The sequence below is a fragment of the Denticeps clupeoides genome, unplaced genomic scaffold (genome assembly GCF_900700375.1).
Source record: "Denticeps clupeoides unplaced genomic scaffold, fDenClu1.1, whole genome shotgun sequence".
NCBI lineage: Eukaryota > Metazoa > Chordata > Actinopteri > Clupeiformes > Denticipitidae > Denticeps > Denticeps clupeoides.
The window spans coordinates 4,885-17,500 of NW_021629788.1; the positions used below are offsets into that span (position 1 = coordinate 4,885).

General features: G+C 41.7%; 1 protein-coding gene across 1 annotated transcript in view; it reads left to right on the plus strand.

Moving 5' to 3' along the window:
- The first annotated feature begins 10,906 nt into the window (after window positions 1–10,906).
- The window catches only part of LOC114774305 (type I inositol 1,4,5-trisphosphate 5-phosphatase-like), a 48,181-nt gene continuing 46,471 nt past the window's right edge, over window positions 10,907–12,616 (plus strand). Inside the window, exons 1-2 of the mRNA XM_028966234.1 lie at window positions 10,907–10,911; window positions 11,401–11,503. Of these exons, the coding sequence (XP_028822067.1) occupies window positions 10,907–10,911; window positions 11,401–11,503 (108 nt within the window). The remainder of the gene's footprint in view (window positions 10,912–11,400; window positions 11,504–12,616) is intronic.

Here is a 12,616-nt window from a genome sequence, read left to right on the forward strand (position 1 = left end):
CAGGGCAATGGATTTTAAATGGCCCTTATCCACAAATCCTTCAGCTTCCCCTGTCCAGCCATGATCCGGGGTTTTGGCAGCGTACCTTTTCAATGTAGATTTTTGCCAAAAATGAAATGTAGTCTGAGGTTGCATGCTTTTTTCAAACGAGTTCTTTGTTTGTGGAGTCCTGAACTGCACTCTGACCCACCAGCTTGCTGTTTGTCTTTTTACAAATTGCACTGAATGGATGTCATTCAAAGCCCACCTGGCCTCTGGAAAAAAAAAAAAAAACCCTGCGTGAACCTCCTTGATGCATGGAAGCCCTCTCCCATCGTGGCATAAAGTAAACATAACCATATTTTTGGTATGTAATTTATTCCAAAGGGCTTCAATCAAACACAAAGGCAGCCCTAGTCGGCGTGGCCCAGCACAGAAGTTCACTCCACAATGGTGGGTTTGTGTGCGGCCCTCGTAACTAATTACCAACTCATTAAAGGACATCGTAATTAAGTTGCATGCTACGCACATTTAGTTAGATTCGGCTCTTTAATTGGAATGGCCTAATTGCATTCCTGTGGTTTTGCGAGGAACATCTTGCAGCGCTTGGATGAAGATGAAGGGCTTCCGCAGTCATGGAAGCTGATGTTGGTTTACAGCAGGACACAGAAGCTCTTTTTCAAACACTCCCTACAAGTTGGACTCATTTTTTGATTGTAACATAAGCAGCAGTCATTTACAACAGTCTTAAGTTATCGCTGAATTTTCAACAAGGATAACATTTTGTAATTTGTTTGTAGTCCTCAGCAGAGGGCAGTGGTGAATTTTCTTTGCTTGCTGGGTCTGTGCCACTCCACCTCCCCCTGGCACCGGCCTTCAGGCTTGGCTTAAACCCCAGAGTGTGTCAGCAAAGGACTGGATGGGCGCTGGCGATTGTGCCTGGATAAGAAAGTCCCCACGTTTTCTTTATTTTGTCACATTATTATTGTAATACAGCAATAGAAGAAGAAGAGAAGAATGAAACCCATGACATAATTTTGGCTATCCAAGAGGGTGGTGGACGCATTATTTAATTTTTTTTTTTTTTTTTTTTTTTTTTTAATACGACCCTCCATGTGCGCCACTTTCCTTCAAGCTTTCTTTCTCTGGTGATCCAGTGAAGTATAACTAAGCTAGCATGGAGGATATCCAACCATTTAAACCAAGCCTGGGCAACTTTACATAAGACATCATCGGCAGACATGTGCTTTTACATAAAGACAAAGACGCTGAGAAATGCCGTCCAGACTGGGGTCTTAGTGGCGCCGTCAGACTTTTTTTTTTTTCTCCCCTAGCTCTAAAGCTTCACGGGGTCTCTGCTCCCTGTTTGTGCTCAGCAAGAATTCTTCTGTCGATATCAAGAGGCAACTGTGAGAAAAATGCCGTTCTCTGCAGCCTTAGAATAAAACGTGAGCCTCTCTGAGGGTCCCTTGCCACAGTCAGATAATTCTTTCGTCCCTCCGTTGTTCTGGCTTTCTCTCCTTTCCTTCAGGCGTAGAGGGATCTGGGCCTCTGAGAGTCGGCTGCAGGCGATCGGCTATGTGGCCGTGGTGACTTGCGGTCATTTAAAAATGTGTCAAATGACTCCACTGTCTCTATGAAAGAGTCCAGCCCATGCGGGGTGGAAGCGTTACTCACATAGTGGGATGAGGATGAACAGAAACGCAGAGAAAAATAACGATGTGATAAATTCCCCTTGCTGACCCAGAGATGCTCCATTCCCATATGTTTTTATTGAGGACACCTTCAATAAAACTGTTTCCTATTGGACAGTCAACATGTCACTGCAAGGCCATGATCGCCGCAGTGGAGTGATCTGTTGTAAAAATTGTTTCATCACTGGATAGGCATTCATTTCAAATGAAAGTTTTAAGTTTTGAAGCAGCTTGAACACATTGTTCTCAAAACAAACACTGCGCTATATTTATTTTTTATTAATGGGGGTAATTAACTTTATATTGCTACAGGTCCTGACACCACCACATTATGTATCAGCCATGGAGTTAAGACTTTTTTTTGTTAACATTTTGTTTGATCAGATTCAATTCCTTTATAATGTTAATCTATTTTGGTGTTTGTATGTGTGTGCGTTTGTGTGTGTGTGTGTATGTGTGTATGTGTTGTATATATATATCCAATTTGTGTCATATAAGAAAGCACCACTAGGTGTGTCCGGTGACATTACTATTGCAGAAGGCCAGTTTGAATGGACTCTATCCCCTCAGTCATTTGCACAGCTTCACTTTTCACTTTACACACTTTACACATTTGCACACCCTTTGCCCTACTCTTGACATGTAATTAATGTTTACATTAAAACATATATTTGTTTATATTTACAATATTGACATATTTGTAACACTTGAAAACTTTTGTAATTACTTGCAATATTTGTAATAGAGGTCAATAGCTTGCACAAGCATTTCACTTCGGTATCATACCGTGTGTGACTGTATGTGACAAATAAATTTGAATTAGAATTTTATCAAGACCTCTCGCTTTACTATTGCATCTTATTTATAATGTAAATTGCAACCACATTCATCAGTATTTGTGATTTTGTTGTTTGTTAGTTATGGATTTTATTGTGCTGATGTCACATGTGGTCTGTGGAAAATGATTAGTTTGTGGCATTTTAGTCCCTCTTGTTCCGAGCAGATTGTGCTTGACTTCTAACCAGATATTTTGGTTGAAGAGAGTGAATGTTTCCTGTACGCAGAATGAAATTACAGGAACAGGAAAGCTTTTGTTTTCCTTTTAAAGACTGCACGCATCACATTTGCTACTGCTCGTTTTCTCACGAGAAGAAAGGGAAGGACCAGTTTCTTCCGAGCACTTCAATACGTCCTTAATTCAATAGAATGAATTACAAACGACCTCGGCAATGGGTCAGATATTAAATAGCATGTTAATTTAGATTGATGAACGTTCAATGTCAACATTAACAATATTAACAATAAAAAAGAAAATGGAACAAAGGAGAAAAATCAATGTCTCCACAGACCCCTCTAAAACAATGTCCCCCTAATGGGCATACCTATTTAGAAATTAAATAGAAAAACACACAAGCTGAAATATTCTTTTTAATTATTGGACATCCATAGCAGAATATGATTTACATTAATGATTGTAAGTATATTAAAGCCATTTTATGTCCAGTATGTGAAACAATTAAATAATGGCTCAAGCCACCGTGGGACGGAACGCAGAGCGAGGAGGTAATGTCATTTTAATTACTAATGGATGCCTCCATTGTTCTGCCTTTGATTTTTCTTTTTTGGCAAATCTAATAACCTGGATAATATTAATCATCTACGCGTCTCTTCCCCCCCCCGAAAAAAAGATGATGTGATTATCCCCGTGCTGCGGATTTACTTAAAGAGAGTGGCCATTCACCACGGCAGCCTTTCACATGGCGCTTTATTTGAAGATTGGCTATAATGAAGGCCTGCAAGTGTGTTTTCAGGAAAAGTCAGTGGCGGGCCATGAGTGAATTGGTGCACCTCCACTGTTTGCTCTTACTATTTATTGTAATCATTAGATTTGTCTTTTGTCTTGACCAGCAGTTTGTTCATCTTAAAGTTAGTGTGTTTCTTCTCACTGTTAAAAAAAAAAAAAAAAGCCTTCTACTTACTGTGTGGAATTGAGACTTCGGTTCAACTTGAACCTTAAACCTTTGGGCTTGTGGGAGTAAACGGAGGCTGTCGTTAAATGAAAGGCTTTAACCACAGATGGGGGTTCAGTGGCACTGGCCGGCCTCTCAGGTGTAATTTCATTATGGAGCGCAGTTCTGGTTTTATGCAGTCGTAAAAACGTGTTGAAGTTGCAGACACTGTGTGGAGGGAGAAAATATGAAATGCCATTAGAAATCAGAAGGAGTAAAACATGCTGTGCAAGTGGCCTTGAAATGGAAAATCTTGTGTAATGCCACTGGTCCAAGAGCACTAAAAAATGCCTGATCACAATGTTAAAACGTTTAATCGGAATAATTTACGCTGCTTGTGGGTGTACTGTGCATAATCCAAAAAAAATTATTGGCATGCAGTGATTAAATACTTTTGAATTTGATAAGAAAAATTAAAAAAATTATGCATTCAGTGTCTAGAATGATGACTATTTCTTTACACTATAAAAATGTTTCTTTTATAATCATAGCCAGTATTTTTTGGAATATCTGTGGTTATGGGTAAAGGAGCATCTATTGAAATGTGTGGCTCATTTATTTTTTCTGTATGAAAACCATGACTGCGAACATGGTTATCGTAATGTTTTTGTATGTTATTACTGTGCTCACCCTGTACAAACCTGTAGTTGTCTTGATAAAAACCAAATGCATGTACTCTAAATCTAAATGCATATGTATGTACCGTGCAAGTACATGGCTTTAATGCGTCAGCGATCCTGAACCAACTGTAGTATCAATATGAGCTTCAGTCATAAGGCATCGTCAATTTTGAATAGATGTAATATGTAGAAGAAATAAATCAAATAAGAGGCTGACTCATGCAGAGATGGATTCTGCATTTATTTACGTCTCTTGTGCGGCTTTCTTTTTGCGTTCAGCGTCGTTGCCATGATGGTTTTATTGGTTTAGACCCCTTCAGCAGGCAGGTTAGGGCCCGGCGCTGCGACTGATGAGCGTGGCAGGAAATTGGCAGATGGAAGCATCCATTTCACTGCTAATTAGAGGGTCTACCGGTCCGCCAACTGACAGGGTTCAACTGGGCAATGTAGTGGCTGCCAGCTCCTATAGCGCATGCTTTATAAAATGCTCTTTAATTCTCCGGCACAATATCATTAACTTTGTAAGTGGATGAACACAATGGACAAGCAATTTAATTAACTTCTACCATTGGATGTTGGAAGGGGAGACTAAATGAAATGAATGAACAGTATTTCCCCCGGCGAGGCGGCCAACCTTGGGAGCGGGCCGGATTGTTGGCAGGTCAGGCGTGGTTCTCCGGTTTGCCCAATTATGTCTCGCCCCCCCCCCCACAGTGAAAGTAAAATAAATCAGTGGTTTTCAGAGATCCATCATGTGTGTATGGGGGGGGCCGAGGCTTGTCAAGGTTTTAAAATTATGAGTCTTGCGTGCGTCGGTGGCCGAAGAGTGACGTCTTGTCTTTATTCCTCTTCATTCTGGGTCTCGCGTCTCTTGCGTTCTAGACTGGGTTCTTCACGTCTTTTAAAAAAAAACAACTATTTCTATAAAGTAACATATGAGTAACTTTCCGGAAGATCCATTTGCTGGGTGGTAGGAAAAATTAAAACGGAATTGTGTGACTTGTTTGGTTATCAGTTGCTGAAAGTTGCAATAAAATCCATTCTTGCAAATATACCAGACAGGTATTGACCAGTGTTGTCTCATGAGCGTGAAGATGACACAACTACTTTATTGTTGCATTGCCGCCTCTATGTGAGTTGATTTAACCGTGAAAATGCTGCACGTACACTTTCATCACTGCTATGTGTCATGTTTCTGATATCTAGAACTCTCACGATAAAAGCTTTTGAGAAACTGACGAAATGTCTGCTGTGCGTTCGCCGCATTCATCCCATGCCGTTTTTATGAAGGCGGCAGCTCCTTCAGGCCGTGATGGATCGGCTCCACGTCAGGCCGCTTTTGCAAATAAGAGGGGGGGTGACAGAGGAACTTTTAATGAGAGTTTTGTCTGTGTATCCAGTCAGACTTTCCAGCAGCAAATGAATAATAGACACTGTGGCTCAATACTCAGAATACTCAATCAATCGGGGTGCAGAGGGGTGAGGGTGGGATTGGCAAACATACAGGCGTGTGTGTGTGTGTGTGTGTGTGTGTGTGTGTGTGTGTGTGTGGTGAGGGTGGTGGAAACAGCTAAACCTGCTCAATCTCTATTTCTCAGCTGAAATGTGACCCCCATCTGTATCGACGTGCTTTTTCCCGCGCCTCGTCCTCCCTGCCAGGGTAATTTTCATTGCGGCGGATGACAACACCCCTGTTTGTGCAGTTATCAGAGATTTGTGCAGGGCCGCTCAGGAGTCGCGCACCGCTCTCCGGCCCTGAATAACAAGTGCGCTGTCCCCCTGGGCCCGGCCTGGCCCGGCCTTTCCACCACGCGGTGTTTGGCCTCCCGTTAATGTGAATTCAATTGCAGCGCACAGGCGTGTAATAGTCCCAATATTTATCTGCTGGTGATACCAGGGACATTAAAGGCAGTGAGGGATGTGCTGTTGATGGTTGTCCCAGTGCCGAAAGGGAATGAAAAGCTCACTTTTAACTGTGATTAACCGAAGTTAATGTCTTCATTTGTTAGATGTATTTTTTTTTTCCCCTCCCATGTAGGTGTGTATGTGTGGTGCTTGAATATGTAGTCCATTATTTATGAAAGATAGCTATACCTACAATATTGTATTCACATAATAATTTCTAAACCAGTATTAATTTAAGCACATTATAATCTTTTATTTTTTTATTAACTCTCCAGTGTTGTATAAATTTGTGTTCTTTTACAGTCCAGTCTTCTAACTCCGTATAAAGATTTACAGACATTCTAATGTATCTTTTTTTTAATGATTGAAAAGGCATTTTATGTAGTAAATGCACAATTACAATACATGGTTGTGATCAGACTCACTTTTGAAAATCTTTCTGAACCACACATCTAATTCTATTTTTTGGTGCTACAAGATTTGAGAAGCTCAATTTTGGCTATCAGGCTAAAATAAATTATTTTTCACATTTTATTTTTATGACATTTCCTTGATGCGCTTCATTGACAGTTTATTGACCATCCTCCTTGCGCAAGGATGTGAGCGATGATTTGTCGATGGTCAAACACTCTTAGTCGCACTCTTAACAATCTGATATGATGGCCATATCAGAAAAATTGCTTTTGATTGTTTGCCCTTTCTAAAATGAGAAAATTCACATTATAAAATTTTATTTCAGCAGATCTAGGTGTAGCTGTGTCTGCAGATTAAAAATGTCCCTCACATAAATTGGCCTCTAGATGATCAGAATATTCTTACTGCCTCACCATATAAAGGTAGGTACCAGATATGGCAGACATTTCAGGTGATAGTGAATTTGAAGAGCATTTGACTGCTTGCATGTCCTGAAGATGAAGTTGCTTGTGAGATGTGTGGTAGCGTTGGTTCTGGGATGCTCTATGCCACACTGCACTTTAATTTTACCAGATATGTTAAATGTATAACGGTGTGCAAAAGGTCTGTGAAATATGTGCACAGCCGTAAAAACCCATTTATCTTCTTTTGAAGCCGTAAGGCCAAGAATGGTGCCTCTTCTGACCTTTACCATTGAGAAGGTCCTTTGTTTGTGTGTGCATGTGTGTGTTGTATTGATATCCTGTGTGTCCACATGTGTGTGACATGATCATTTGACTGATGGGTTCTCCAGGGATGCTCAATGACAGGAAAGCTTCTGGGCACAGCCATTGTCCACATTTATTCAGGCCACGAGTCAAACACATTTTATTTCTCTGAAAAAAAAAAGCATCTCTAGAAGGATTTTCCCACTCACTGTTCTTGGTAGATTGCTCTGTAAGTGCAGGGGGGTCTGTGACCTTTTTGCAGAGAAGCTTGAGAAGAGCCTCGCATTATAACCAGCACTGACGCTGTAATGTGCGGAGCGTGTTAGGTCTGCACACAGGATAGGGATGTAGTTCAGCCCGAGGTCAACGCGCTGCAGAAAAGGGCTACTTTTATGGTTCTTTTTTCAAATTAAACACAGAAAATCCATTTGCAGGTCAGCAAACGTTTTTAAATCTTCCAGTGAGCGGTGGAACCCTTGGAATCCTCCACACTCGAAAAACTAGCTCGCCCAATGAACTCTTCAGAGTTCAGCATGAGAATCGGAGGGGATTAACTTAATTGACTTTGTAACCTGTTTTAGAGGTTCCTTTAGTTTATTGATTAAAGATTCATTTAAAAAAAAAATTTTTTTTTGTGTTACCAAACTGGTAGCATTACCAATGGAACCATACCGGGTACCCTTCCAAACCCAACGTTCTGGTTCAACCATCTTAAGTGAGTATGGGGTCTCGAGGGTCCGTTGGTCACTCTGAGGATTTTTTGATTGAGCTCAAATTATGGTTACGGAGGCGCTATTGCTTCAACCAAGACCTCAAAAACCAGAATGAACTGGGCAAACTGTGATTGGCCGACAAGTTGAATTGTTCCAGTGTCTGATGTCTGGTTTGGTTGGCAACGGCCTGTTGAATTATATATTCCTCAGACCTTTTAGCCGCTCAGCCCCAGTCTGTTCCCATCTTATCTCCTGGCCGCCGCACACCCGATATGAGCCCAGATAAGAGCTGGCATTGCCAGAATGGGCAATAAAACCTGGCTTTTATGGCAGTGGTTATTGTCTTTCTGTCTACAATTATGGCTATTAGTCATTCCCTGGCCCGAGTCGCGTTTAATAGACTGCATTTTACTAATGGACAATTAAGTAGCGCTCCTGACAGTCCGGTTTATAAATATGTAGAATATACTTTTAATTATTTCAAGTGAATCTGGCGGGTAATCAATAAAGTGGGACGTGACAAACATACGCTTGACAGTGGCCATTCTAAAGCACCGCGGCAGAGATAAGCGCTTCCTGTCAGCGCGCCGCGGCTCCAGTTAATATTTTGAGGCTGTCACGTCCGTTGGGAAAAAAATGGATTAATTGTGCCAGGTCTAGTATAAAAGGCTCCTCAAGGAGGCGGCCCAGGTCGGGAGGAGGGGAGAAGCCGCGGCGGTTGATCTGAACCCTGCCGTTAAATATTTATTAGGGGCGGTGTATAGACTTTTTTATGGGCGCGGAGATTGCCTCACTGGCACCATTGTTTATCATTTTATTTGAAAGTTGATTAATGGCAATTTGCGTGAAAGCAGTCGTGTCGGCCATGCTTGCAGCCGACGGGTTATGTGTGTTCGCTGCAGCGAAAGGCAGCTTTAGCTCTGCGTGCCAACCGGCATTTAACTGGTCAGTGAATAAATGTGGGATTATTAAATATTGAAGTTACTTATATATCCATGTGAAAGTTTTTGTTATGATCTTCATAACTGAGATTCGACTTTACTGTCAATTTACTAACTTTGTGCATTATTTTATTTCTAATACATCACATGCAATTGTATTGCTTTGATAGGTCATTACCTCTTAGCTGCCCAAGACAAAAAAATTTAGTTTGTAGGGGGGTTAATGTAGTATTTGTATGTAGCATGTCTGTTAGGAGGGGAGCAACCAATCAGAGCACTGCAAGAACAGCCAATTGGCCAATCCTGTGTAACTCACCCAATTTATGGCTTGTCTGAGGTCGGGGTGTACAGACATAAACTAAATTAGTCTTCTTCATACGCACAACTTTTAACAAGTAAAGTAAAAAAATCTACCTCTTAAACAAAAAATCTACCTTTTAAATCTACCTCTCTTTATTTACTATAACAGATTTAGTATGACGGAAATACAACACACACACACATACACAGACATCTTCTCCTCCATTCCTTGGTACTGTAAGGCAAACAGAAAACGACATAGATAAACTGAGTCTTCCTGGAAGTCGTCCTCCAACTTTGGGCGCAGTCGACCTTGATTCCTGCTTCCCCCGCTCACTCATTCTGTTCGGTCCCCCGTACGGAGGGAGGGAGAAGCGGCACCATGTGGGTCACAAGCCACTGTTCTCATCAATTAAATGCTAGACAGTGTTTTCTGTTGGATGAACTTACATGTCAAGGAGATGGGCAGGACCTCATGTTTGTGCTTTTGACAAATAAGCAAATGTTTAATCTCAAGATGTGCTGGTGCTCATAAATAATGCAGGGGGGGGGGGGGGGGGGGGTGTCAGTACCCAAACTGCAGCACTGCCAGAGAGAAGGGTGTCTGCACCACGGGGTGAGCAGCAGAGAGATTTCCTTGTGGTCTTTTTATTCCAATTCCCACCCTGAGCCTCGCCCGCTGTCCTTGTCTCCAACCAGCAACCCCCCCCCCCCCCCACACACAGCACCCAGCACTTCACACAAGGATTTCTCCCCTTGTTTACGTTGCCGGAATTTTCTCGAGAGTGCAGCACGCCAAATGAGTGAATTAGGTTGCCACCCCAGCTAGGCCCTTCTGCACAGAAAGCAAAGGGCCAGGCTCTTTATTGGCTGAGAGAAGGGAAGCGCGAGGTGAAAGAGCCGAGGAGAAAAAGTGTGTAGTGAAGTGTGAACCGGATCAAATCCCCAGGATCATTTTCCCCCTTCTTCTTCTTCTTCTTCTTCTTCTTCCTCCATCTCACCCCCTCTCTTGGGATGTCTTAGGGCTCCACCGACTGGGAAAACGACTGATTGTTCTATAAAAAATGTGCAATATAATCCTATTGGAGTAAATCTTTGGTCATGCTAAATTCTGCCTGACTGAGAGGCGGAGACCCCCTTTGACAGATTCAGGCACATGTGTAATTTACATGTCATATTTTGGGGGGCTTTTTAGGAGCTTTGGGCCCCAAACCCACTGCCATTTGGTGAGATCCGGTGCAGGATTGTATGCTAGCTCGCTCCGCGCTGTAAACGTGAAAAGGTTGAAGTGTGTCTTGGTGGGGGGACATTTTGCTTCCCTCCATGCATCAAAGCTCCCCAAGAAAGAGAAGGAAAGTGGGGACGTGAGGGCTTGGTGCTGCGTGAGATTATTTTGTGTTTTTTTCACCTAGCTCATTTTAATCTCTTACAGCGTTCTCTCTCTCTCTCTCTTTCTCTCTCTTTTTCCCAGGCACTAGGAAGTTGTTACTTTATTCACGAATCCTTAAAAAACATCCACCATTTTGATTTCAAAGGTGAGTCCTACATAAAAAAAAATTGTCCTTATAATAACCCACATGCTCATGTAATTTCCACAGTTCCCAGTTTAATTATTATAAGGGGGATGTGGTAAGAGATTACAGTATTCCTTATTAATATTAGTGGCCGCAGTAATGGTGTCCCAAGGTTTCTAGACGGCCGGTGATGACCTCATCTGGAACTGGGGTTAAAGGGCTGGGGTCCCCACAGGTACAGTAATTAAGGCGGCTCCCATTACGCTGGAGTCAGCATTAAGAGCTTCAGCTGAATGAAGAACAGGGTGACAGGGGGAAAAATAATAAAATATAAAATAAAATAAGCATTTAGTGAAATCTGAATGTTTATATTATAAATACAATATAAATGGTATATATATTTTTTATTTAAATCCTCTTTTTGTGTCATTAGTGTATTGGTTTGCATGTTGTCACCAGTAGATGGAGCAGTTGCCTGCAATGCCATCAAACTAAACTTAATATATATGTTTTTAATTAAAATAAAAAAAAAATAAAGAGGCTTCCCATTAATAAAAGAAAGTAATGTTAACATTAATGTAAACATGTTTTTATGTATCTAAAGCCAAGAAGTTCAAGAAGGTGCTTGGGAAGGAGATCTACTCAGACACACTAGAGAGCACCCCATGCTGGAGAAGGAAAAGTTTCCTCAAGACTACTTTCCTGAGGTGGGTGCAACCTGCTCGTCATGTCACTTCCTATTTAGATGCGTCTCTGCTGTGTGTAAAATTTTGCAAATCTGAAACCGAAGCGAATTTTATATTTAATTTCCTTTTGATTTTTTTTATCTATGTTATTTGAAATCGTGTGAATGTAAATCTTTTTGTGTGTGTTTTGGTTGATTTGAAGAGAATTTTACTGACCACATGAAATTTTCTTTTTGAGGGGTGGTTGAGTAGAGATTTAGGTTTATTTTATGGGTGGTGAAAGTTGGATTCAATTTTGTCTATACGCTACTTTGCTTTTAGCAGAATTATGCAGTCAGTAAAATGTATTTGAGAAATGGATTATTTATTATTTATATCCTAAAGTTTTTTTTAATTTGGCAGATATTCTGAAGGTGCATCAGTCTATGAATTTCTGTACAGGTCTTGAGCGAGTGAATAAGTGAACGTGTAGGGAGCAGTGGATCGTCGTTCGCTGCCCACCTGCCCACGTGCCCGCTGTCTCAACACCTTTCTCATCGGCCGCAGCGTCATGTCTGGGTGGTGGTGGTGGGACATCTGTGCTAATAAATAGTGCGAGCGCCATCGTGTCATCCCCATTCTCCACACTCATCTGTTAGGCATGCTCCGCCAGTCACAGCAAATGTATGCAAAGGAGATGGATCTGCCCTTCAAAGACAATCTCGCAATTTCCGTTTTTTTTTTTCACGTGTTACATGCCTCCCTTCTTGCATAAACCCCCCTCTCCTCTCACATACACACACACACACACACACACACACACACACGTTTAACTTTTGAGACCATCTAAAACCAATTATGCTGATTAAGCTGTAGAAATGTATGGAATAATTGCATCTGAAAGGTGATCAAAACAAATACAGAAGCCACAGCAAATGAGCGAAAAGTTTGCTTGCTGATTTATGGCACTTTTGCAGCAGTCATATGAATCTGGGATGATGCTCCGGAGAGCAGCACTCCACATAATGTTAGGCCATTTAAAAAGAGCAGATTTGTGTAGTCTATCGGGACCTCCGCCGCTCCCGTAGCCACCCCTCCCCACCCGGCTCGCGTTCTTTCTCAGTCCCGTAGTGAGAAATTGGTTGTTATCATAGA